This window comes from Canis lupus, chromosome 5 (genome assembly GCF_048164855.1).
Source record: "Canis lupus baileyi chromosome 5, mCanLup2.hap1, whole genome shotgun sequence".
Taxonomy (NCBI): domain Eukaryota; kingdom Metazoa; phylum Chordata; class Mammalia; order Carnivora; family Canidae; genus Canis; species Canis lupus.
Genome location: NC_132842.1, coordinates 19,178,138 through 19,201,963, shown reverse-complemented (window position 1 = coordinate 19,201,963; position 23,826 = coordinate 19,178,138). Strand labels below are relative to the sequence as shown.

Below are 23,826 nucleotides of genomic sequence, written 5' to 3'. Positions count from 1 at the left end.
ATAAAAATGCTTTCTTATTTGTGAGACAGGAAATATCATATGAATTGCTTTTTACTAACTGTGTCTAGTGTTTTATTAAATGTTCTTAATATAGTCTAGATTTTCTACCATTAATAACATTAACATTATTAAATAACCAACGACACATCTCCAGCTACACAATCTAAAATTTGCAGCATATTTCTAAACATAGATTTGTTTAAACCAGATCGTCTCTGGTTCTTAAATCACCTCCTGAAGGTAGGTTAGCTGCTTAATGGATGCATTAACTATTTTAGGTCAGTAGGGTACTTTGCAGCGCTTTATTACTAAATGCTCCATACCACTGGCACTTTTCCAGCCAAATCCCCGATCGTGTAGCCTATTTTCAATATTAAATCTCTCTGAACCAAAGTCATATCTTTCTGGAAGGTTAGACTTTTAGAGCAGTATATTAATAATCTACTACCAAATTACTGAGTCATTTGGCCTGCTTAAGTATCTAACCCAGTAGCAAAAAATTATTTAAGCAGTCATATGAGAAAATCCCAATGTTTCAGTGGAAACTTAACATAATCATTTTAACACATTCTCTACAGAGAAATGTAATGTGTAATACTTTAAAATGTTAACATTTCAGGTTCTAGTACTTTTCTTTTAATTCTTATTTCTTACCTGATGTAATTCGTGCATCAACATCTACTTGCTTCCTTTTTTTTTAATGTGCATAAAAGTCTTTCAAAAGACCCAGAGCTTGCCTCCTTCTCCACATGCCAAAAAGCTATCAAGGTTAAATCAACAAATTAGGGAAAATATGCATCTGCAAATCCTCTTTTTGCTACACCAAAAATATTTTCAGGATATTTTGTTAGATATTTCAGTTGCATTAATAGCTTCTTACTTTTACTCAAAAATGGTAACAATACAGAAAAAAAAATTTAACTCCTTGAATTAAAAACAATCAATCCAACCTTATATCTTCTGTTCATTTTGTGTCCTCCCAGTATTTTTACATACGTGAATATATGTATTTATAGAAATGATAAAAGCTTTTTAGATTTTATCTTTTTAAACAAATATAATCATCATTAACATTTGCCGATAGTGCTCTATAGGCTTTGTAACTATTATTAAGGTTAATCTAAGTGTCGTATGGAACATAATTTTAGAATTTTCTTAAGACAAGTCCCACAAGTGAAACCATTAGTCTAAATATGTGTTAGTCTGGATATGTATCTAGATACAAACAGAAAGAACATTGCTTTCCCAGAGGGTTTAATGAAAGTCAAAAAACTATCAACAAGATGTGGAAGCATCAGTTTTAACGTATCCTCACAACATTGTGAACTGGTACTTTGCAAAGAGAGCTCATTTAACGAGGAAATGGTACTGTGTTTAATTTTGCAGGCTGAACACTTTCTCCAGATGCTTGTGACAAGTTGATTTTTTTGTTAATTTGTATTCCTAACCTTTGTCTACATATAACTACTCATCTCTTACTGTTTTCTTGTCACTATAACTTCTGTATATGCAAAGAACATTTTATTTTTTTAAAGATTTTATTTATTTATTCATGAGAGACATGGAGAGAGAGGCAGAGATATAGGCAGAGAGAGAAGCAGGTTCCTTGTGGGGAGCCTGATGTGGGACTCGATCCCAGGACCCTGGGATCACAACGTGAGCCAAAGGCAGACACTCAACGTGAGCCAAAGGCAGACACTCAACCACTGAGCCACCCAGGTGCCCCTGCAAAGAACATTTTAGAGAGTAAAATCTTTGAGGACTGGAGCCATATCCCTCTTGACAGCTGTGTGCTTCCCTGGAGGACACATATGATGACTCTCCTATAATGTCTAGGGATTGATTGTTCATTGCCACCTGGGAGCGTTCACCCCAGAAGGCAGGAGCCAAGATTTATTGTTGGATTGTTCAGCCACTCAAGGGAAAGCTCGCCACTGGACATGTCATCATTTGATGTGACCTTTATTTAGTAGTGGAGAGCCCAGTAAGTAAGATGTTCCAAAGTTTTATATGAGTCCAGTTAGTCAATTGCATTCCTTTTAAATATATTACCCAGAATCGCTTGAAGAAATATCTTCCTTCTGTGCTGGCTTGATTTTTTTAAACACTCCATCTTGCTAGACATGATATGTATTGTCACGTTTTCTGCTGTGAATTTAAACTCTATCCCTACAGGAATGGCAGGGCTAGTGCATGAGAAGGAACAGTCAGTAAACAGTCATACAGCATGTCATATTTACAGTGTTTTTTTCCAACCATCTGTAAGAAAATTTTTAAGAATATCCTTTCTAGTAGCACTGTTTAGTTTTTTGTTTTTGTTTTTGTTTTTAGACTCGTTTTGAGAGGGTGCAATTAGAGTGAGGGAATATTTACATGACCTGCCTATGGCTACATAATGGGTCGTTAGCAGTTTTAGGATTGGGACTTTAAATCCCTGGAAAGAAGAAGTACAATTAATGAGAAAAGGATCTCCATAGAAAATAAGCTTTAATCATATTTTCAAAATATAAACTCTCTCCTACATTCGCTGGAAGAAGGTTGCAATATAAATTTTAACTATAATGACTTATTTTAAGTGGCTTCTCTGCTATGGAACATGTTTATTTAATCTACTGATCATAGTTGACATTTACACTAAGTTAATGAAGTTGGTATTTATGGTGGGTCATGATAAAACACCAAGTATATCTTCGGGCTGAAGTCTTAGTTTTATTCTCTTACTCACTATAGCAAGTATTTATTAGTCATTCACAGCCTGGGTCAGATTGCTGTTTTTTGTTTGTTTTGTTTTTGTTTTTTGTTTGTTTGTTTGTTTTTGTTTTTTGTAAGGAGGAGACATAGCAATGTTTAGCGATATTTAGAAATGTTTAAGAATGCTGAGGAGGACCCTGTAAAGGAAGAGCTTCAAGATATGGGATGTGAGGGGGATCCCTGGGTGGCTCAGAGGTTTAGCTCCTGCCTTCAGCCCAGGGCATGATCCTAGAATCAAGTCCCACATCAGGCTCCTTGCATGGAGCTTGCTTCTCCCTCTGCCTGTGTCTCTGCCTCTGCCTGTGTGTGTGTGTGTGTGTGTGTGTTTCTCATAAATAAATAAATAAAAGCTTAAAAAAAGATACGAGATGTGAGGGAGAACAAGCTCTGTCTGGTAACCCTTATTCATTCATCCATTCATATTTAGAGAGCATCTATGCTGTGCCAGGTACTATTCTGGGCACTCGGGGGTAAATGGGTGAATGAAACAGAAACAAAAAAAATCTCTGCCCTCATGGTTGTTATATTCTATTGGAGGGAGCTAGACCTTGAATGATAAACATAATAAGTAAATTACATTGTATGTTTGAAGGTAAAAGCACCATTTAAAAAATTAGTAGAGCTGGGTAAGTGGAACTAGAGATACTGGAGGGCCCTGGGGATTACGGGGTTTTTTGTTTTTTAGGATTTTATTTATTTATTCATGAGAGACACAGAGAGAGAGGCAGAGACACAGACAGAGGGAGAAAGAGGCTTCTCTCAAGGACCCCAGTGTGGGACTTGATCCCCAAACCAGGGATCACGCCCTGAGTGTGAAGGTAGACACTCAACCGCTGAGCCACCCAGGTGTCCCTGGGGATTACAGTTTTAACTAGGAGGGTGATGGAAGACCTCCACGGAGAAGGTGAGGTCTGCATATAGACTAGAAGGAGTTGATAGTTGGTAGTGTGGGGATCTAGGGAGAGAGCCTTCCTGGTGCCTCTGAGTGATGAGTGAGTTTGGAGCAGAAAGAGGGAGGCTGTGTGTGGGAAGGAGGCTGCAGCAGATGGGTGGAAGAGCACATAACCAGCAAATGAGACTTAGAAGGAGCAGCCAATAGGTAAGAGAAAAGACCGAGAGAGAGTGGTTTCTGGAAACCATCTTGAGAAAGTGAATAAAGGATGGGGAGTGATACTGAACAAACAGGCTAAATGCTCCTGATAGGTTAAGAAGGAATCACACCAAGAACTGCCCTTTGAACTTAGCCATGTATTCACTGATGACCCCTAATCAGCAGTGATGGTGGCCTGCAGGGAGAGAAAACTAGAAGAGAATGGAAGGGAGTATAGGCAACATCTTTGGGGCATTTTTTTCTACAGAGGGGAGCAAAGAAATGGAATGGGAGCTGGCAGAGAAAAAATGGAATCAAGGGAAGGTTTTCTTAGGCAGAGAGGAGTGAGAGCATGTGTGTGTGCTGATTAGAATGACTCAGTGGGAAGACTGAAGGTAGTGAGGTCCACGCAGAGTTTCTGACAGTATCTATACTCACCATGAGTTCCCATGCCAAAAATGTCCTACATCTGATTCATTCACTCCTTTTCCCTCATTTAATTTAAAAATTTTCAGCAATATTTTAAGAAAAGTTAACTCTCCCAGGCTGCAGTTTTTCTGCTTCTTGCCTACTCACTTCCATTTTCATGGCTGAAAGGTAAAGTTTTAGGTAAGAAATTATATAGCATGAAACATATTTGTCATCTATCACCGTTAGTAAGTAGATATGAAAGGCCTAAAAACCTCCCTCAGCACACACCCACCCCACAATGTCATAATTATGAAGGGAAATTATTTATCCTGTGCCTAAAATCCCAAACTCAAATAACCTTTAAATTGGCCATTTAATTTTAACTTTTTCAAAATGGTTCTTTTTAATGGCGTTAAAGTTTGCAAATTTTGTACAGGGGTTCTTCTACAAAAAATAAACAGCCATCATGCCCTTCCTTTAAGGAATAATTTGGTGGTTAACAGTGTTTTAATACATTACTCTTCGTTTTGAAAAATACCACTCTTAAAGATAGGTAAGTTAGTCATAGCTCTGATTTATACTTTTTAATAACTTCAGCTTCAGTGCTCAACACTAGCAACTGTTCCTATCGAACACACACTCAGAAGATGCTTGAATTCCAGCCAGCTTCAGGCAAGATTAGCTGCCAAAATGGCTACTGAGGGCCAGCTTGCCAAAGTTATGTTCATTTTCAGGGAAAAGAGAGAAATTTAAATAGCCGGTTTCTTGACTCCCATTGTTTTCCTCTCCTACTTATCTACTTTCAATTGTAGATAAGTAATGAAAAGAAGGCTTTACGATTTTGCAATACTCTGAAGGAAGGAAATTTTCAGGGTAGCAGCTAACTCTGAATCCTTCTTTGCACAAAACAGCATTACGCTAATGAATGAGAAATTAGCTATTTCATTGGACTTTCATTGTGCCTTTTGGGAAGATAAAATTTGAGGTTCTGTAAAGGGTGTGTGTGTGTGTGTGTGTGTATGAGAGAGACATAATGTGTGCACACATGGTTAGGTTTTGCAAAGACAGCAAAGAGACTGGAAGTCATCTTGGCATTTTATAACCATCAGAAATAGCTATAGGTGTGCCTGGCAGGCAGAAAAAGAGATATTTTCAGTCAACAGAGACATTAGTTGCAGGTAGGGGTTTGTTCTGGCTTTTATTTTTATGAACTGATGCATGCCTAGAACTTGAATTCAGATTTGAATTCAATTCAAAAGCCGCCTCCCACCTCTGTTGATTATTAGCTTGGTCACCTCCATGCTGTCACTGAACTTCTCTGTCCCTCAGTTATTTCATCAATGACAATGGAGGTAAAGATTAAATATTACGTTATGTAACATTGGTGAATCTGCCCAGTGCCTAGCACAGTGTTAGAGCATTCATGAAAAATTAGCAATTATTATTATCATCAATCATATACATAGCCTGATCTTAATAAATTGCTCTATTAATGTAATATACCACAATCTCAAAAACAGACTACCTTTAGCTTTTATGAGATAGTGCTGGATTTAGAAGGAAGAAAATCCGAGAACTCTGTTTAAATCTCAGAAGACATGATTTCCCCCATAATGCAGAATTTACTGACAACTTAAATGCCACTTCTACTTTAGAAACTTAAACTGAGATAAGGAGTTTTTCCTGTGAGGTGATGCCACAAAAATGAGAAGGATCCGCAAAATCCTGTATTGCAGGTTTGCTTGAGTGTGTATCTACCCACAGGGCGAGAAAGAGGAGAGAATAAAGAAGGAGAGGCTGAAATAAATACTCTGGAAAAAAAGGAGCATGTTAGCTACACTAATCTTTTTCACTTCCTCAAACTGTTGAGTATTCCTTGTCCTCAGGCCGTAGCAGATGCTATTCCCTCTTCTTTAACATTTTTCTCAACACATCCCAAAGCTAACTTGTTTTTTCTTTCTCTTGTGGGGGATATTTTAGCTTAAATAGTGTCTCAGAGTGTTGTCTCATCACCCTAACTAAAATAGCTTCTGCTCACCATTATTTTATTTCTCAGCGTGTTTTGTGTTTTCTCATTGTGATTATTTTTCTGATTATTTTTTAAAAAACTGGTCTCCTTTTCAACTAGATTATCAGGTTCCATGATGGTGATTTAGCTTTCATCTTTATCACTGTCCTATTTCCCAGCATTTAACTTACAGTCAGAGCACATACTCTTTTGCAAAGTCGTTAAGTACTCAGTAAATGCATGTGGTTGGGTTTTTGTTTTGCTTTTGGTGACATTTAGTCTTTTCCTCATTACATAGGGTAGTTAACAAAGTTTCTAAATTTCCCTGTGCTCTTGAGAAAATTGAAGCTAATATTTTAGCTTTTACATAATCATCAGAGTTACCACACAGAGATGAATTTGCATGGATTTATTACCATCACCTTGGTTAACATTTTCACATTAAGCCAAATGGCAGGCCAATCACACTTGAGAATTTCATTAACTGAATGGGTATGAATGATAATTGCATGACATTTGCAAACTGCAGTGTACAGTATTCATGTAAATGTGCTTCATCTCAATAGTCTCTATCATTTTTTAAAATTTTTTGAGTCAGGGATTGTCATTGTTAGTAAACAGTGTATGGTTTTGTTGTAACCTCAACAATGTAGGGGTCAGTAATTCATTTTCTTAGAGATCCAGACCTCTTCATATTTTTTTTTTTTAAGATTTTATTTATTTATGAGAGACACACAGAGAGAGAGAGGCAGAGACACAGGCAGAGGGAGAAGCAGGCTCCATGCAGGGAGCCCAACATGGGACTCGATCCCAGGTCTCCAGGATCAGGCCTTGGGCTGAAGGTGGCGCTAAACCGCTGAGCCACGAAGGCTGCCCAGACCTCTTCACATTAAAAAAAAAAAAAAAAAAAATCATGTTTCTGAACTGTGAAAAAAGGTGATAATATGAGAAATGAAAGAATTATCTCTACCCACTAATACAAGCAGACAGTACAAGGTAAAACTCTTTTCCATTGGTCCTTGGCCTCAGAAGTCTGGACCATTTTGTTTTTTTCTAAAAGTGCAGGCCTGGGGAGTATGGCAGCGGGATGTCTGTCTATCCCATGGCAGGTCAGGAGGAAACCACTGAAATCAAACTTGCCATTGGCTTAGCATACATGAGGAGGGTCATTTGAAGTCTTGAGGGTTTTGGATGGAACATAGATTTATCTAGAAACAGGGTAGCCTTGGGATACTGTGAGAAACTGATTTTGCCCAAGAACATTGGGGTAGTCTTCATATGAAGATTTCCTACAGAAATAGATGACCACTTTGGGATCTAAGATGCCACTCCTGAATAAGCTTATGACTCTTACCCTTTTGGCTTTAAAAGAGAAAATACAAGAACAAGAACACTCAAGAAAAATGATGCTGGAAATATATATGATTGAAATGGTAGAGTACAGCATCAAAAAAGCAAACTTTATAAATATAAACAAATGTGTTCTAGAAAAAGGGTGAAATTTTTATGCAAATATTTGGCATAAATTGGAAAAAGACAAACAAACACTGAAGAGTAGATAAAGAGCATGAGTTAGGGGCGGCTGGGTGGCTCAGTCCAATTCTTGATTTGATTTGATTTGATTTTTAGGATTTTATTTATTCATGAGAGACACATACAAAGAGAGAGAGGCAGAGACACAGGCAGAAGGAGAAGCAGGCTCCCTGCAAGGAGCCCAATGCAGGACTCGATTCCAGATCCCGGGATCACGCCCTGAGCCAAAGGTAGACACAAAACGGCTGACCCACCCAGGCATCCCTGGATTCTTGGTTTTAGCTCAGATCATGATCTCATGGTTTTGAGATCGAGCCCTGCATTGTGCTCCATGCTGGGCATTGAGTCTGCTCAAGATTTTCTCTCTCTTGGGACACCGGGTGGCTCAGTGGTTGAGCATCTGCCTTCAGTTTAGGGTATGATCCCAGGGTCCTGGGATCAAGTTCCGCTTTGGGCTCCCTGCAGGGAGCCTGCTTCTCCCTCTGCCTGTGTCTCTGCCTCTCTGTGTGTGTCTCTCAAGAATAAATGAATAAAATCTTAAAAAAAAAAATTATTTGCCCCTTCCCACCATCCTCTCTTGCTCTCTGTCCATCTCTTAAAAAAATAATAATAAATTTTTTTAAAAGCACGAGTTAATCCAATTGACTTATTTTCCTATAAGCAAAGCACAGATGTTTGGAATAAGAGTTCTGAGTAAAAAAAGTGAATGATCCTGGATGAGTTTTGGTAAACATCAGATTGCAAGTTACATTGTGGAACTGTACAATGAGGAATGAGATATATTATGATGCAGAAAAGGAAATATTTGTAGCTGAACCTGTGAGGTACCCACAAGGACAAAACTACAAAAGACTAGCTAATCACATGGTAGCAACCCAAGAGATCAAGGGTACATCTTGTAATGAACCTATTCTGGAGTTATGGAACTGACTGCCAGCTGTTCCTGAGTGAAGGCTACTTGAGGCAGAATGACCCAGAAAGTCCATATGGTACCAAAGGCAAAGGCTTAATTAGATACATTACTTCTAACTGCATAAATCCACACACTCCCAGAAGGAAGCAGATTAATTGTAATGCACATGTTGGGAGGGTGACTTTCAAAAATGCAGGAATTCTGGAGGTCGAAACATGCTGCTTTTTAATAGTGGTTATCTTTCGGGTGGGAAAATTTAAAGTGATGGTTATTTGTGTGTCTCTGTGCAATGGGTTCATGTAAGTTCCATAAGGAAAATATTTTGCCATTTTACTATTATTATTACAGATACAAAGAATGTTGAAAGTAAGTGGCACCTACTATAAGCAACATTTAACCTCAGTTGGGAGTCATATCTCATATTGTAAAAAAAAGCCAGAAATTAATATGTTGTTGCAAATATTAAGAAGATCTTTGCCAAAAGTCACTGTAGAGTTTGGGGTGTTTTTTTTTTAATGCTTTATTATTTAAACCTAGAAAGAGGTCTCAACACGACTGTGCAATTAAAAGCTACATCTGATTATTAACAAATGATTTTTTTATGTTTTTTTTAAGGATTTTATTTATTTATTCATGAGAGGCACAGGCAGAGGGAGAAGCAGGCTCCCTATGGGGAGCCTGATGTGGGACTCTATCCCAGGACCCCAGGATCACCACCCAGCCAAAGGCAGACGCTCAACCACTGAGCCACCCAGGTGCCCCAGCAAAGGACTTTTTAAATCTTATTTTGTTCAAAAGAAAAAGGGATAGCGCACAATTATGTGTATGTTAGGCTCTTCTTATGGGAGGGAGGGGTTCTTAAAGGATATATATTTTTTTAAGATTTTATTTATTTATTTATGAGAGAGAGAGGCAGAGGGAGAAGCAGGCTCCATGCAGGGACTCGCTCCCAGGTTTCCAGGATCACATCCTGGGCCAAAGGCAGGCACTAAACCACTGAGCCACCCAGGGATTCCCAGGGGCAGAGGGGTTCTTAATGACAGAAACTCTGTATCCTCACTGAAATGTGAACAGAACCTTTTGCCAGATGATTGGGTTTTAAATGCCTACACTTGTGACACTAGGGCCTGAGGCCCTTTGTGGAATAAAGTTGTTCTTCCGGGTAATTCTCTACTGTGCTACTCTCGCTATGAGAAACCCCACTGGGAAGAAATTAGGAATCCCCTAGCATGTGTGTTGATGGAGAAGAATGCCAGTGTCCCTTGTGAATTTTATTGGAATAAAAAATTGCAATGCACTTTCTATCTCCCATGCGTTTTACATTCACGTCCTAAGAATATAACTTGTTTATTGATTTACGATACCACAATTAAGGTGCATTCAATCAGTAACTGTTATTCTAAAGCCCCTATTCTACTGTATTTTCTAACATTTACATAATGAAGATTGGTTTTAGTCCCCAGATGAAAGGAATTGGGGGAGGGAGGAGGAATGAAGGAAGGGAGAAGTAATTACAAAGATTTTCTTAAAAACCTCTTTCGTTTGCATGAGACTTGACAAAATAACCCCCCCCCCGCCCCCCCACGCAAACAAAGCTGTAGTTAGGAATGCGGTGATGGAATTTCATGTTTACTGTAAGAAATCTAGGAGTGTGCATTTCTTCAGAAAACTTTAAAAACGTAAGCCCATTAGTAGCAAAAATGAATAAGTATCATCCCAAGTTTCAGTCACTTTATTTACTTGGACTAAATTATTCTGTAAACTCTTAACTCGAGCTAATAATAAATCAACCAAGCTTTGCAATCTCTTCATAATTGTGGTCCTGACCATTCACACTGTTATTTATTCTAAGGACTTTCTTTCAAACGGTGGTTTCTCAGTTGGAGAAGCAGTTCAAAGTCATTTTGAGCTCGGTTAAACTCGTGGCTTAGAGCTGTGATTACTTTCGTGTCCTAATTAAATGGGCAGCTCTGTCTCCTGCATCTTGTTAGGGAAGTCACAAGCAGTCAAGAGCAGGTTGATGCTTCGACTGATGAGCATCACTCACTCATGGATTCCTACCGTCCAATGCCGTGTGCGTAATATTGCTTATCTTTGAATTGCCTCCTGGCATAGGATACGCTCCCTGCAGCAGGACTAATGGAAAGGGATCATTAAATGAAAAGACTGCATGCTTTGTCTTTGAGAGACTGTTTCGACCGAAACCGAAACATGACAAACCTACCATGCGCCTGTTACTATATAACCGAAAAGCCCTTTCCAGCTGTTTACACTTCGGATGCAAAATGGCAATTTGACATAGATTAACAGTGTGATGTAGGCATCTGCGTAAAAAGGCTACAGAGGGAGCATGCCCAGTGCAGTGAGTGCGTCCTCCGCCCTCCCCCTCCAGATCTCCGAAGATAAGGCTTGAACTTTGCACTTGCAAATGTCACTGCATACGTTTTGCACTAGGTTTTTTTAAAAAAGGGTCTCTTACAACTAATTTCCTGTCACAATCCAAGAGCAGAGAGGAGACTCTTCAGAGTAATAAGATGCATCAAGTTTAGAACGACTTGCTGCCTGTCTTTGGATGCACTTGAAGTGTTCCTTATTTTTAAAGCAATATAGAAGGCATCCGAGTGTCTGTTTTCCACTCCCCCCTCCCTGGGATGGGAAACTAAGAACCTCCGTGGATTGGAAGTCCTCCGGGGTAGGGAGTGAAAGCCCCGGAGGCAGGAAGGGACCGAGACGAGGGGCTTGCCCGGAGCATGGATAGGAAAGGAGCCGGGGCGCTCCAGGGCTCAGCGCGCACTGAGGATCTGTGCCCGGGGCTGCAGCTGCGGATGAGAAAGGCGCGGTCTGGCTAATGAAGGCCACCTGGATCCGGCTTCTGAAAAGAGCCAAGGGAGGAAGGCTGAAGAATTCGGATATCTGTGTAAGCTCAGGGGCTTTGGTCCAGGGGAGACTCTGTACTGCCGTTGCTCCTGCTCCTCGTTGCAGTGAGTGCTGCCAAGGGGCTCCTGTGATTTAGTAATAGGATCCTGATTGCGAGAGAGGGGGAGCCGGGGAGAGTCCTAGGATTTTCCGAGCTCCTTTTCCTATGTTGTGATTTATCGCCAGACACGCTATCCCGGGCAGGTGTTTTCTTGAGACAGCTCTGATGAAACGGCTGCCGAAAGCCATTGACAAAAATGTGTGGCTTAAGGATGGAGGGATGCTGGCTGCTGTTCCCTTCCAGTCTTGTCGGTGAAGGAAGCAGGTGAATGGCAAGGTACCGAAGGATGCTGAGGGTTAAAACGGGAGTCGTGGTGGAGGATTCAAGTTGAGAACTCGTTAGATGTTCTTTTCTGGGTTTAATTAATTAATTGATTGATTTTTTTTTTATTAGACGTATCTTCTCTGCAGTTGTAAATACGGGCCGTGGCAGGTAGTCTGTTCTTGAAGTCATCCTTGAAACCCCCCTGTGCCCTTCAAGCCGGGCACTGCACCACCGAGCTGCTCTAATGCCAGGGGAACTTGTTCTGGCTTCCAGAAAGGATGGTAATCCGAACCTAAGGCTGAGGAAGGAATGGTAACTCGGTAGGCACCACTATGCTAGGGAAGGGTCTGCAAACGAGAGCAGGGTTTTTCTAGATGGCCTGCCGCAAGATGGATTATTTTCTCCTCTTTTCAGGAATTTATAGCATAATCCAGGAAGCTAACTGCGGTGTCAATGAGACTTTTCCAAGGCAAACCTCATAGATGGAATCTGTTTTAAAATGCAAATTTTTCTCTCCAGGGTTCGGCAGACTCCTACACCAGCCGTCCATCCGATTCAGATGTTTCTTTGGAGGAAGATCGGGAGGCAGTGCGCAGAGAAGCAGAGCGACAGGCCCAGGCCCAGTTGGAAAAGGCAAAGGTAAAACCATTTCTCCCCTGCCAAGCTCTTTCATTGCCAATTCTGCTGGGTCTGTGAAGGGCCACCTGTGGAAGTTTCTTTTAAAGCGTATGTTTGGTCTCTTACAGTATTTCATTGTCTGATTTTTAAAGAACTACAAGAAATGGAGTGCATTTGATTTCCTTGATAGAAAAAGGAAGTGTGATATATTAGAGTGGTCTTGGCTCTTAGGTTGTTTTATAATCCAACCAGCTCGTTTCTGTGGGTGGACAGTGTAGACACCCAAAAAAGGATCCCCAAATATACAAAGAGGAAGAACCTGCTTCCAGTAAACCATTTCTCTGTTTAGAAAAACAACTTTCTTCAAGGTAATGTGTGTTTTCTTAGGCTTGAGCAATCATTCCCCCAAATTTTACTCCATAGGTGTTGTGTAGTAGTATTTTCTTCTGTTAAAAAAAAAATGGATTGCGTTATGCTCCTCAAAAATTAAGCAGTAAAAAAAAAAAAAAATTAAGCAGTAAAGGATTTTATTAGTTAAGAATGTTCCTCCCTGGGGATCCCTGGGTGGCTCAGCGGTTTGGCACCTGCCTTTGGCCCAGGGTGTGATCCTGGAGACCGGGGAATCAAGTCCCACATTGGACTGCCTGCATAGAGCCTGCTTCTCCCTCTGCCTGTGTCTCTGCCCCTGCCCCCCATGTCTATCATGAATAGATAAATAAAATCTTAAAAAAAAAAGGTTTCTTCCCTTGGAACATGTTCTTTTCCATCCTATAATAAAGTGTGTATATATGGAAAGGGGACTGGAAATCAGATATAAAATCTCGAAGTTAGCAATATTTAGCCAAGACGGTGGTTCATTTCACTGATTGTGAAGGTTCAAATTCTTTTTCCCATGCAGCCATTCAGATGGCAGCTATTTCTAAAAGCATAGATTGTTGTTCAGGGTTACAGTACCTTGGTTTGTGTGATACTGGGTAACTTTGAAATGAGCACATTTCACACGGTCGTTGGTTTTCTTTTGAACAAATTATTGCTTTGGAAAAAGAATAAGTACTGTGTTGATCTTGCTAAAAAAAAAATCGGGTGGCATTAGGCACTTTTGCTGGCTGCTTCATCTCTGAGATGAGTAAAATCTCTGTGTGTTGCTATGGGAATTGTGGCTTGGAGAGTCTGGCTTGAATGCATGGACAGCCCTTATGTAATATTCATGGCCTCTAGCACAGCTGCCATAGTAGTTTACAGAGGAACTGCCAGGAGGCCTTGACTTTTAAAAAGCAGTCTTTCCATACATCAAAACAGTGTTCTCACCTCAGCTGGCAGAGAAATCATTTCCAGATCTGACACAGTCTTGACTGCAAGACAAGTCATAAACAGCGGGAACAGGGTGCTGATAAAGCAAGGTGTGGTCTGATTGCCATCAACTAATCTGCTTTACCAGCTTCGCCATTTAAAACATTATGATGAGACGCTATGGAGGAAGCTGGAGGACATTGTGCTAAGTGAAGTAAGCCAACCAGAGAGGGATGAATCCCGTGTGATTCCACTTATATGAGGCATCGGAAGCAGTCAAACTCCTAGAAGCAGAGAGGAATGGTGGTTGCCAGGGGCTGGGAGGAGGAGGAAATGGGGAGTTGCTAATCAACAGATATAAAGTTGCGGTTATGCAAGATGAATAAATTCTAGAAATCTGTCCTGTGACATCGTGGCCTAGAGTTAATAGTACTGTACTTTGCACTTAATATGTTAAAAGGGTAGATCTCTTGGTAAATGTTCTTACACAATAAAATTATATATATATATATATATAATTAAGTAATGGAGGAGATTGAACAACGGATGTATGACTAGTAGAGTTCATTGCCACAAGTTTGCAGCGTAGCTAATATATGTTGAGATCGAGAATCTAAATTCTTCTATATTTTGCTCCGGGGTGCAAAGAAGAGTCTGGAAAAAAAGAAATAACAGTCTGTGTTCCAGAAATAAGAGTGTTTTATTTGCACTCATTTATTCATGTGATTTTTTTCACATGCCAAAATTAACCAGTTTCTCAGATTCATATCACATCGTCATACAAACCCACTGCCTTATAGGTTTGGTTTTCAGAATCTTTAGTTATCCAACGGGAAGATTTTGTCCATAACTCAGTGTTGTAAGTCCTCAGAAGTGACATAGCTGCATAGAAATTTTGAATATCTTTTAACCAGCGTGGACCAAAATGTTGATCCCAAATCGAGCCAGGTTCATGTTCCTTTCACACAGACTGAAAAGTTTATCATTACAAATAACCTAGAAGAGAAGAGAAAAATGAAGAGAATTTAAAACAATCAAAGAACTGTTTCCTCTGTTTAATGAAAATGTTTTTTATATCCATTTTTTCCCCTTAAAATTAGGTTGATATCTTTTTTTTTGTTTTAAAGATTTATTTATTTATATGAGAAACAGAGCACAAGCAGGAGAGGTGGAGGGTGAGGGAGAGAGAATCTCAAGCCAACTCCACGGCTCAGAGAGGAGCCCGACACAGGGTTCCATCTCATGACCCTGAGATCACAACCTAGGCTGAAACCAGGAGTCAGATGCTTAACAACTACACCACCCAGGCGCCCGTTAGGTTCGTATCTTAAACCCTTGATGTATTCAAATGAGTTACATTAGGATAAGTGAGAATTTGAATATATTCTGAAAGACCATGGAAGGACTAGGATTTAAGTGTACTATATGTGAAAATCATGGCTTGGTAGGTCTGGTTTATTAATTCCAGGACTCCCGGAGAAGGAACGCAAAAGGAGAATTAGAGATGTCTTTTTTTTTTTTTTTTTTTTTTAAGATTTTATTCTTGAATAAACCCCAGCTTGGGGCTTGAACTCATGACCCTGAGATCAAGAGTCAGCGTGCTCTTCCAACTGAGCCAGCCAGGTGCCCCTCATTAGCTTATTTTATCTCTTCCCCATCCACCATGGCTTTATGTCAGTATGACTTTGTCGGCCCTATTTTAAAATGAAGCTTTTAAAGTTTAAAAATATATGAATTCATCGTTTAATTTTAGATAGTTTAAAACATTTAGCACGTCCATTTTGGAAGAATCAAAAGTTTTCCACATTTCTGTTGTAACCATCATAGATAGCATCCCTCCAACAGGAAGGCTTTCTCAGTGGGTGCTGTATCTCACTGCCCCCACAGATCACATGCAGTAAGATCACTGTGCGAATGCCTGGAATAAACCTCAGCAGTACTTTCAGATCCTGGCCCTCTTTACATATGAACTACATTACCCATTAATTGCCCTTAAGAACAGGTCTGTGAAATAAAGTGATTGGGAAGTAGTGAAACTAGAGACGCTGCCTTTTTAAATTAAGTGACCTACAAAAGGTTCTATATCCAGGCACTCTGTGCTTCTAGTAAAAGCCAGTACTTTTCATTTGCACTTTGTTATGGTTTCTCTTAAACTAGTAAACTCTGCAGTGAGCAAATTATGTATTAATTTTCAGGCAAAGAAAAATCAGCTGACATGACCCTTTTTTTTTTTTCCTTTTGACTTGGTGTTTTCATCCTAAATGCATGTTTTGTTCCTTTTCAGTTTAGCCATGCTTTGCAAATCTTGCCTTACTTAAGGTGATGCTCTTTGAATTTATTTTTTTGCCTTCAAGATAAGTAATACATGGATTTAATTTTTTCCCATATTGATCATTTTTAAAAGACAGTTTATTGAGGTATAATTCACTCATTGAAAGTATATTATGTGGTGGTGTTGGGCATATTCACAAAGGTGCGCAACCGTCGTTACAATCGATTTTAGAATATTTTCATTGCCCCTTAAAGAAATCCCATGTTCCGGGATCCCTGGGTGGCGCAGCGGTTTGGCGCCTGCCTTTGGCCCAGGGCACGATCCTGGAGACCCGGGATCGAATCCCACGTCGGGCTCCCGGTGCATGGAGCCTGCTTCTCCCTCTGCCTGTGTCTCTGCCTCTCTCTCCCTCTCTCTGTGTGACTATCATAAATAAATAAAAATTAAAAAAAAAAAAAAGAAAGAAATCCCATGTTCCAAGTTAGCACTCACTCCTCTTTTTTCCCAAACTCCCTCAGTCCTAGGCAACCACTCTCCAACCTTCTGTCTCTAGATCTATCTGCTCCGGGTATTGCATATAAATGGAATCATGCAGTAGGTGGTCTGTTGCAACTGGCTACCTTCACTCAGTGATGAGTGTTCATCTCGTCGTGCTGCAGCATATGCCAGTATCGTTTTTATTGCCCAATAATATTCCATTGTATGTATATATCGCATTTTATTTATCCATTATCATTCGGTGGACATCTGGGTGGTTTCCACTTTTAGCACTGTGAATAATGCTGTTAGGAACATTCGAGTACAAGTTTTTGCATGAACATATGTTTTCATTTCTCGTACGTATATATCTAGGAGTGAAATTGCTGGGTCATCTGACCATTCTTTTTTTAATTGAAAGAATAACTTTTTTCCTCTTTGCTCTTCTTCTCCAGAACTGATCCCTTCTGCTCAGTATGCAGAGAGACTCTGAGTTAGAAAGTCCGGATGAGGAAGGGATTTGGAACAGACATGAAGTAGGCTCAATGCAGTATTCTTAGTAGAATGGATTGATATGAAATTTTAAATTGACTGTTCTCTCCTCAGTGAATGTCTGCTTATTAAAGAAAATGTATCAGGCACAGTGGTGAGTACATGGGCTACAAGACCAGAGCCATAAAGAAGAAATAGGCAGCCTGCAGAAAGCGTCTATTGTTAGTTTTGGAAGAAAAGTCTTGGCCTTAAATCATGATGATAGGTAGAGTAGAAGTACCATATGGGACTCAGGAGCATCAGGGTGGGAAGACTGCACCCTGCTGGTAGGAACAGAAAGTCCTTACAGAATGGAGGTGGAGTTTAGCCTATAAATAGAAAGTGGCAAGAGGCCTAATAAGTAATGTAAGCTAATGCCAACATAAGGAAGTGCTTGGCAGTAAGAAAACATGGAACCTTCCAGAGGAAGTTACTTTTTTGAGATCTTGCCAACTTGAAAATGTCTTTATTCTAGCTTCACATTTAATTAATAGTTTGGCTAGGTATAATATTCAGGTATGATGAATATTCTTCTTTGACATTTTAAAGATATTATTTTGTTGTTTTTGCAATCCAGCACTGTTGATATGCTCACCAGTGTCATTTGGGTTTTGTATTTTTTAATTTTCTGCAATATATCTAGGACTGCTCTGCATTTGGTATTTGGAAATTTTGCCTTGGCGAGGCTCTCATTTATTGTGCCCAGCTTCTCATATGAACATTATTATGAAGGGCCAGTCATTTCTGTTCTAGAAAATGACCGATTTTTATTTTGATAATTTTCCCCACTGTATATTCCTCTTTCTGGGTCTCTAGTTTGTCAGATATTTGATTAGAGCTTCCGATTTCTTTCTGAGAAGAAAGAAATCTTTCTTTGTTTAACTGAGTCTTTTCCACTTCCGTCCAAACTCTTCTATTGAAATTTTTATATTTGAAAATCTCTGCCTCCCAAGAGCTTTCTTTTCATCTCTACTTTTATAGTTTCCTGTTATTCCATGGCTGTAATATTTTCACTTACATCTAAGCCATGAGCTATTCATTTTAATTTGTCCGTACTGTCACTCTTCAAACTTCTAAAATATGGAATTATTTTTGCATCCTGGAGACTTTCTTCAAAGATGTGCTTTTTGACTGTCTATATATAATTAAGAGAAAGACATTGTAAAGCCCACTGGAAGCTCTAAGCGCAATGGCAAAGCTTCTTGGCCTCTGGTCTTTTATAGATGGACGGCAGGGGTACGAAGCATGTCTTTCCTTTTGTTTGGTCTGTGTACCCAGACAGGAATCTCCAGCCTCTTGGTACTTTATATTCTCACTTTCTACTCTGTTAAGTGCCACTGTCATCTTCTATCATCTACATTTTTGTCAACTCTCCTCTCATTTCCTGTTCTTTTTATCTGTGGGTTTATACTTTCTCAAAAAAATATATTTTTAGGAAGAAGCATATGTTCAGTTGACCATGTTTTATTCCCCCATATTCATCAGTAAACATATTGTATAAAAGAAAAAAAATTCTCTCCTATTGTCTTAGCCATGAAAGCCATAGGCTTTGGGAGAATCTGACCGAATTAGAGATATTCCCTGAACCAGCCTTTTCAGAAGAAAGAAGAAACAGGACGATGTGTATTCACCTTCAATCTGAAGATGACCTTTTAATTCCAAAAATGTTAAACATGTTTTTAAAAATGTGTCTGAGTAAATTCTGTGGGAGATAGGAGTGAAGTATATGTATATGCCTATATTGCATACTTTCTTAAACCTACAAGATAGATTATTGGAGAGAATCCAGAAAACATGTGACAGGTATTAAACTAGAAAGCTATTCATAGGAAAAAACTGTGTTTTATCGGTGAAAATCCAGCAAGAGAGCTCATCATAGAAAACACAAATATGGTAGACATTCTTAGGACAATATTTCAGGGTAAAATTAATTCCCCATCATTGATCTCAAGGCTGTCTTTTAATTTTTTGCATTGAAAAATTGTCAACTCTCCTTTGCTTATAGCAATTACCTTCCAAATAGAGCTAGAAAACTGGCTAAGTATGTCTAATCTCCGGCAGCCTGGGTTAATTTAAATACACATTAGCTTTGATTGCCTTTTTTCCTACTTGTAAGAAATGAAAAAGTGTGTGCAAGCCCCCTGAAACTGTTAGGCTTCCATGTTAACTCGAGGATGTGACTGGGTAGGTAAGTACAGCCGTGTACATTTGTGCTGTAATCCTGCTCATCTCAAGGGGTAAGTGACAATAATAACAATAATGACAATTATTGCGGTATCATAGCTCATGATAAGGCACTTGGAAAGGTAGAAAAGGAAAATGCAAAGCTAGATGTCTTCAGAGCCTTCTGAAATACTTTTGAGCATTTATGACTCTGAAGTATCCACAGCATTGGATTGGTTCCTGGACTGCCTTTAATGTCAGAAAAATCTTCCTTTGTTCTCAGTTAGCTTTTGCCATGGAACAAACTGCTCTCGTCAGCCTAAAGTCCCCACCGTTTTCCTGTAGGTCCCAAATCTCTTCTGTGTATCACTGGCCAGTTGGCAAGTTGGCTGGTGACCAGGTGATCTAGGATGGCTACCTGCAAGTGTGCGGGTTAGCAGCTGTAAGCTTGGGGGCGGGGGGGGGGCGGGGGGGGCGGGGGGGGCGGGGGGGGGCCCCCCTCTCCTCTTCTAGGTGGTCTTTCATCCCTCAGCAGGCTGGTTGGCTCATTGTCATGCTGGTCTCAGGACTACAAGCCCACTGGGAGAGAATGAGCCTCAGTGGGGGATCTCTTTGTGTCATGTTTGCCAAGACCCCCTTGGTGACAGCAGGCCATGTGGCTAAGCCTGGAGTCAGTCTGTTTGAGAGGGGACTACCCAGGACCTGGACTCACCTGGAAAATGGCTGCAGCCTTTTTCTGCTGAGTCGGCCATCTTTTTTCTCCCTTCCCTTTTTGGAAAAAGAAATGCCTCCTTGCCTTTTAAAACAAACACCTGTCTGCCCTCCCATCCCATCTTTCTCTTCCTGTAAATGCCAACCTGGATCACACCAGGTTTCATGCCCCTGCTTCCATTTCTTCCCTACCTCTCTGAAACTCCTGTCTCTGTCTCTACTGATCGTTATGGAAGATCTCCAGTGACTTTTTTTTTTTTTTTAAGATTTTATTTATTTATTTATTCATGAGAGAGACAGAGAGAGAAGCAGGCCCCTCGCAGGGACTCAATCCCAGGGCCCCGGGATCACGCCCTGAGCCAAAGGCAGACGGTCAACCACTGAGCTATCCAGGTGCCCTATTTTTATTTTTTAAGATTTCTTTATTTATTTTAAAGAGAGAGTGTGTACGTGGGGGAAGGGAGAGAATCCTGAAGCAGACTCCCTGCTGACCACAGAGCCCCACTCAGGGCTCGATCCCAGGACCCCGAGATCACAACCTGAGCCGAATTCAAGAGTCAGCTGCTTAACCCCTTGGCCCCCCAGGTGCCCCTCCACGACAATTTTTAAACCACAGCTATCTTGCCCCTCTCTGTCTTTCATTCACCAGGACTTCCACTTTCCATCTGTGGCTCTGCCCCAGCCTCGTTCCCTAGTGTCCAGAATGTCACGTCTCCTCTTTGTCATTCCCAGTGAGTAGTGCCTACCCCCCCACCCCCATTTAAAATTGAACTCCCCATTTTTTCTTTCAAATCCTCTCTTTTCTGCATTTTCCAACTTCTGCCAATGTTGACTTCATCCTCCTGAGTTTGAGCCAGGGGGTTGTCCAAGGGTTGGCAAGTTTTTTGTTTTTTTTTTTGGGGGGGGGGGGTCAAGGGTCAGATAGGGATATATTTTAGGTACTGTGGGTCTTGTGGTCTCTGTCACAGCCTCCCAGCTCAGGGAAACCTGGATTGGGAGCCTGGCCCTGCCGTGGGCTGGCTGCTTGACCTTTTGGTAAGTTATGTGCGAAGCTTAAGTGGAGTTCCAGGGCTAATTGCATGGACCATACATGTCTGGCCCAGGGTTCCCAGTTGGGACTGGGATGGGCACAGGCAACTGGAACACCTGGCTCCTGCCATCAAGCTCAGTGGCCAGTGGGGAGTCTGTATTAGAAGTTATAAAACCATTCTTTGCATCTCTCTTTAGTTGTGCATGGTGACTGTCATGTTCAAGTTACTCGGTTACTCGTTTCTAACTGGGTGGTGAGTGCTGTGTGGCCGATCTGCAGGCCCAGCGGCTACGGAAGCCCTGAATGGGGAGTGATGGGCATTTCCTCCATCACTTGATCTTTACAGCAGCTCACTGCATCAGGCCACATGGTGTCCCATCCGTCCCCATGACTGACGCCCACGTCCTATCTCCTGAACTAGACTTTGAGCCCCTTGAGACTGAAGGTGTTGTCTGTGGGTCATCTCACTGGTACAGATCCCTGCCTTCATTATCAAGAGCGGGTTAACATGCCTTCTTGCTCTTTTCATGTCTTCTCTTCTGAGTGACACCTGTTTTAGGAATAAAATTACATATTGGTCTGTATTTCTTTATGGTTATATTTATCTTGGCGATCTACCTATGGGTATGGGTAAGAGTTACACGTTTTAAAGAGAGCCTGAGGGCAGCCCAGGTGGCTCAGCGGTCTAGCGCCGCCTTCAGCCCAGGGCCTGATCCTGGAAACCCAGGATCAAGTCCCACATCGGGCTCCCTGCACAGAGCCTGCTTCTCCCTCTGCCTGTGTCTCTGCCTCTCTCTCTCTCCTTCTCTATCTCTCTGTGTCTCTCATGAGTGGATAAATAAAATCTTAAAAAAAAAAAAAATCAAGAGAGCCTGATACTCTAATTCAGCACTCTCACAGTGGATTTACAGGTTTTTTTCATGGAAGTTCTAGAGGGCTGAAGTTTGCCCATGTTTAAAATTGCACTCTTGTGCAAGAACCCTTATAAGGACTGTGAACATAATACAGACTTCTGGCTATTTCAAAGCCATAAATGGATTGGGAAGGATTATTATAAACTTTGCAGCTCAAGCTTTTTTTTTTCTTAGAGAGCTGTAACTGAACATCTTTGTTGTATCATTATAAACACAGCTATAAATACATGATTCTTCTTTTTCTTTATCCGATTTGAATGCAGAACAATGCAAAGACCTTTATGCACTGCTTAAAGTTGTCCTCTCTTTCTCGAGTTTTGCTCCAACAGCAAAATGAAAGATGATAGAAACTGTGAAACAATTTTTTCAGTTAGTGAACATTAGATAAGTGATTATGCTATTGAGTTAGGAGCTAGAAGGGAAATCAGAGATGTGTTAGATGTGGTTTTTCCCTCAAGAAACCCATGGTCTGGGGCACCTTGTTGGCTCAGTGGTTGAGCATCTGCCTTGGCTCAGGTCATGATCCCGGGTCCTGGGATCGAGTCCCTATAGGGAGCCTATGTCTCCCTCTGCCTGTGTCTCTGCCTCTCTCTTTCTCTCATGAATAAATAAATAAATAAAATCTTAAAGAAACCCATGGTCTAATGATGATACCAGACATGTGTCACTGCCTGCCTTGTGTTATATGGTTATATGTTAAACTAACAGCAGTGTGAGTCAAGTGCTGTGAGGGTGGTGAGCAGGTGAATTTTAGTGCTGGAAGACCCAGAGGAGGGCATTTGGGATGATAGATACCCCATTATGTGGATGTGTCTTTGGGGACAGAGCCTTGGTTAACCTGCAGCATGCATTTCTAAGGTTAGCAAGATTGATTGCTAATGGAGGAATCTAACAAAAGCTGTTATTTTGGTTTAATTTTGTTTACATCCTACTTAATTCCAATTTACCTTGAACTAACCACACTAAAGTATCTTTTTTAAACTTCTTAACCATTTTGAAGTGTTCAGTAGAGTTAGCTATGTTCACATTGTTGCGTAACAGATCTCTAGAACTTTTTCATCTTGCAAAACACTTCTGTACCTCGTGGACAACAGTTCCTTATTCTCCCTCCCCCCAGCCCTTGACAACCACCATTTTACTCTGTTTCCATGACTTGGACTACTCTAGGTACCTCATATAAATGGAATTCTACAATAGTTGTCCTTTTGTGACTGGCTTATTTTGAGGATTCAGCATGATGTCCTCAAGGTTCATCCATGTGGTAGTATATGAGAGAATTTCCTTTTTTTTTTTTTTTAAAGACTGTATGGCATCCCATTGTATAGATATGCCATATTTTCTTTATCCCTTCATCTGTCAATAGACATTTGGGCTGCTTCTGTCTCTTGGCTATTGTGAATAGTGCTGTGTGTTTGTTTGTTTTTTAATCTTGTTAAGCTATTCTATCAGCAAGTAGTAATTAAAGCTCGTTGTATACTGTCTCGTTGTGGAGCTTTCCAGTATATTTTACTTTGCTTGGTCCTTTGCCACTACTGAGTGTGGAAGCGAAGGCAGATAGAGTTACCCATTTTATGAATGAGGAAATCGATGTGGATATAGAAAGCTCTTGCCCAAGGTCATTGAACTCTTAAGTGGCAGAATGAGGACAAGGACCTAGGCTTTTGGTAGGATTCTCTTACTTTCTTTCACCTAATCAGTGAGAAAGATGTAAACCTGAGAGTGCACTAATGTTGCCTCTTTGTTTAATGTTCTGGAGGGATTAAAGGATTAGCACATTTTTTTCTTTAATAATAGAACCCCCACCAAAAAAAAAGACAACTGTTACAACAATTTTAAAAGTAACACCACCTCTGCTTTTTTTTTTTTTTTTTTT

General features: G+C 40.5%; 1 protein-coding gene and 1 long non-coding RNA gene across 14 annotated transcripts in view; one reads left to right on the top strand and one right to left on the bottom strand.

Annotated features, from left to right (window-relative positions):
• Nucleotides 1–23,826, top strand: part of CACNB2 (calcium voltage-gated channel auxiliary subunit beta 2) — a 374,475-nt gene that overhangs the window by 240,666 nt on the left and 109,983 nt on the right. For 10 of the 13 annotated variants that reach the window (XM_072825623.1, XM_072825624.1, XM_072825626.1 and 7 more), the window contains one exon: nt 12,467–12,586. In XM_072825623.1, coding sequence (XP_072681724.1) covers nt 12,467–12,586 — 120 coding nt within the window. Of the gene's footprint in view, nt 1–11,084; nt 11,624–11,817; nt 11,960–12,466; nt 12,587–23,826 lie in introns of those variants that run through there. The other 3 variants (XM_072825635.1, XM_072825629.1, XM_072825636.1) reach the window with 3 other exon arrangements.
• The window catches only part of LOC140633301 (uncharacterized), a 45,715-nt gene continuing 32,701 nt past the window's right edge, over nt 10,813–23,826 (bottom strand). Inside the window, exon 3 of the long non-coding RNA XR_012030928.1 lies at nt 10,813–14,851. This is a non-coding gene — a long non-coding RNA (uncharacterized lncRNA). The remainder of the gene's footprint in view (nt 14,852–23,826) is intronic.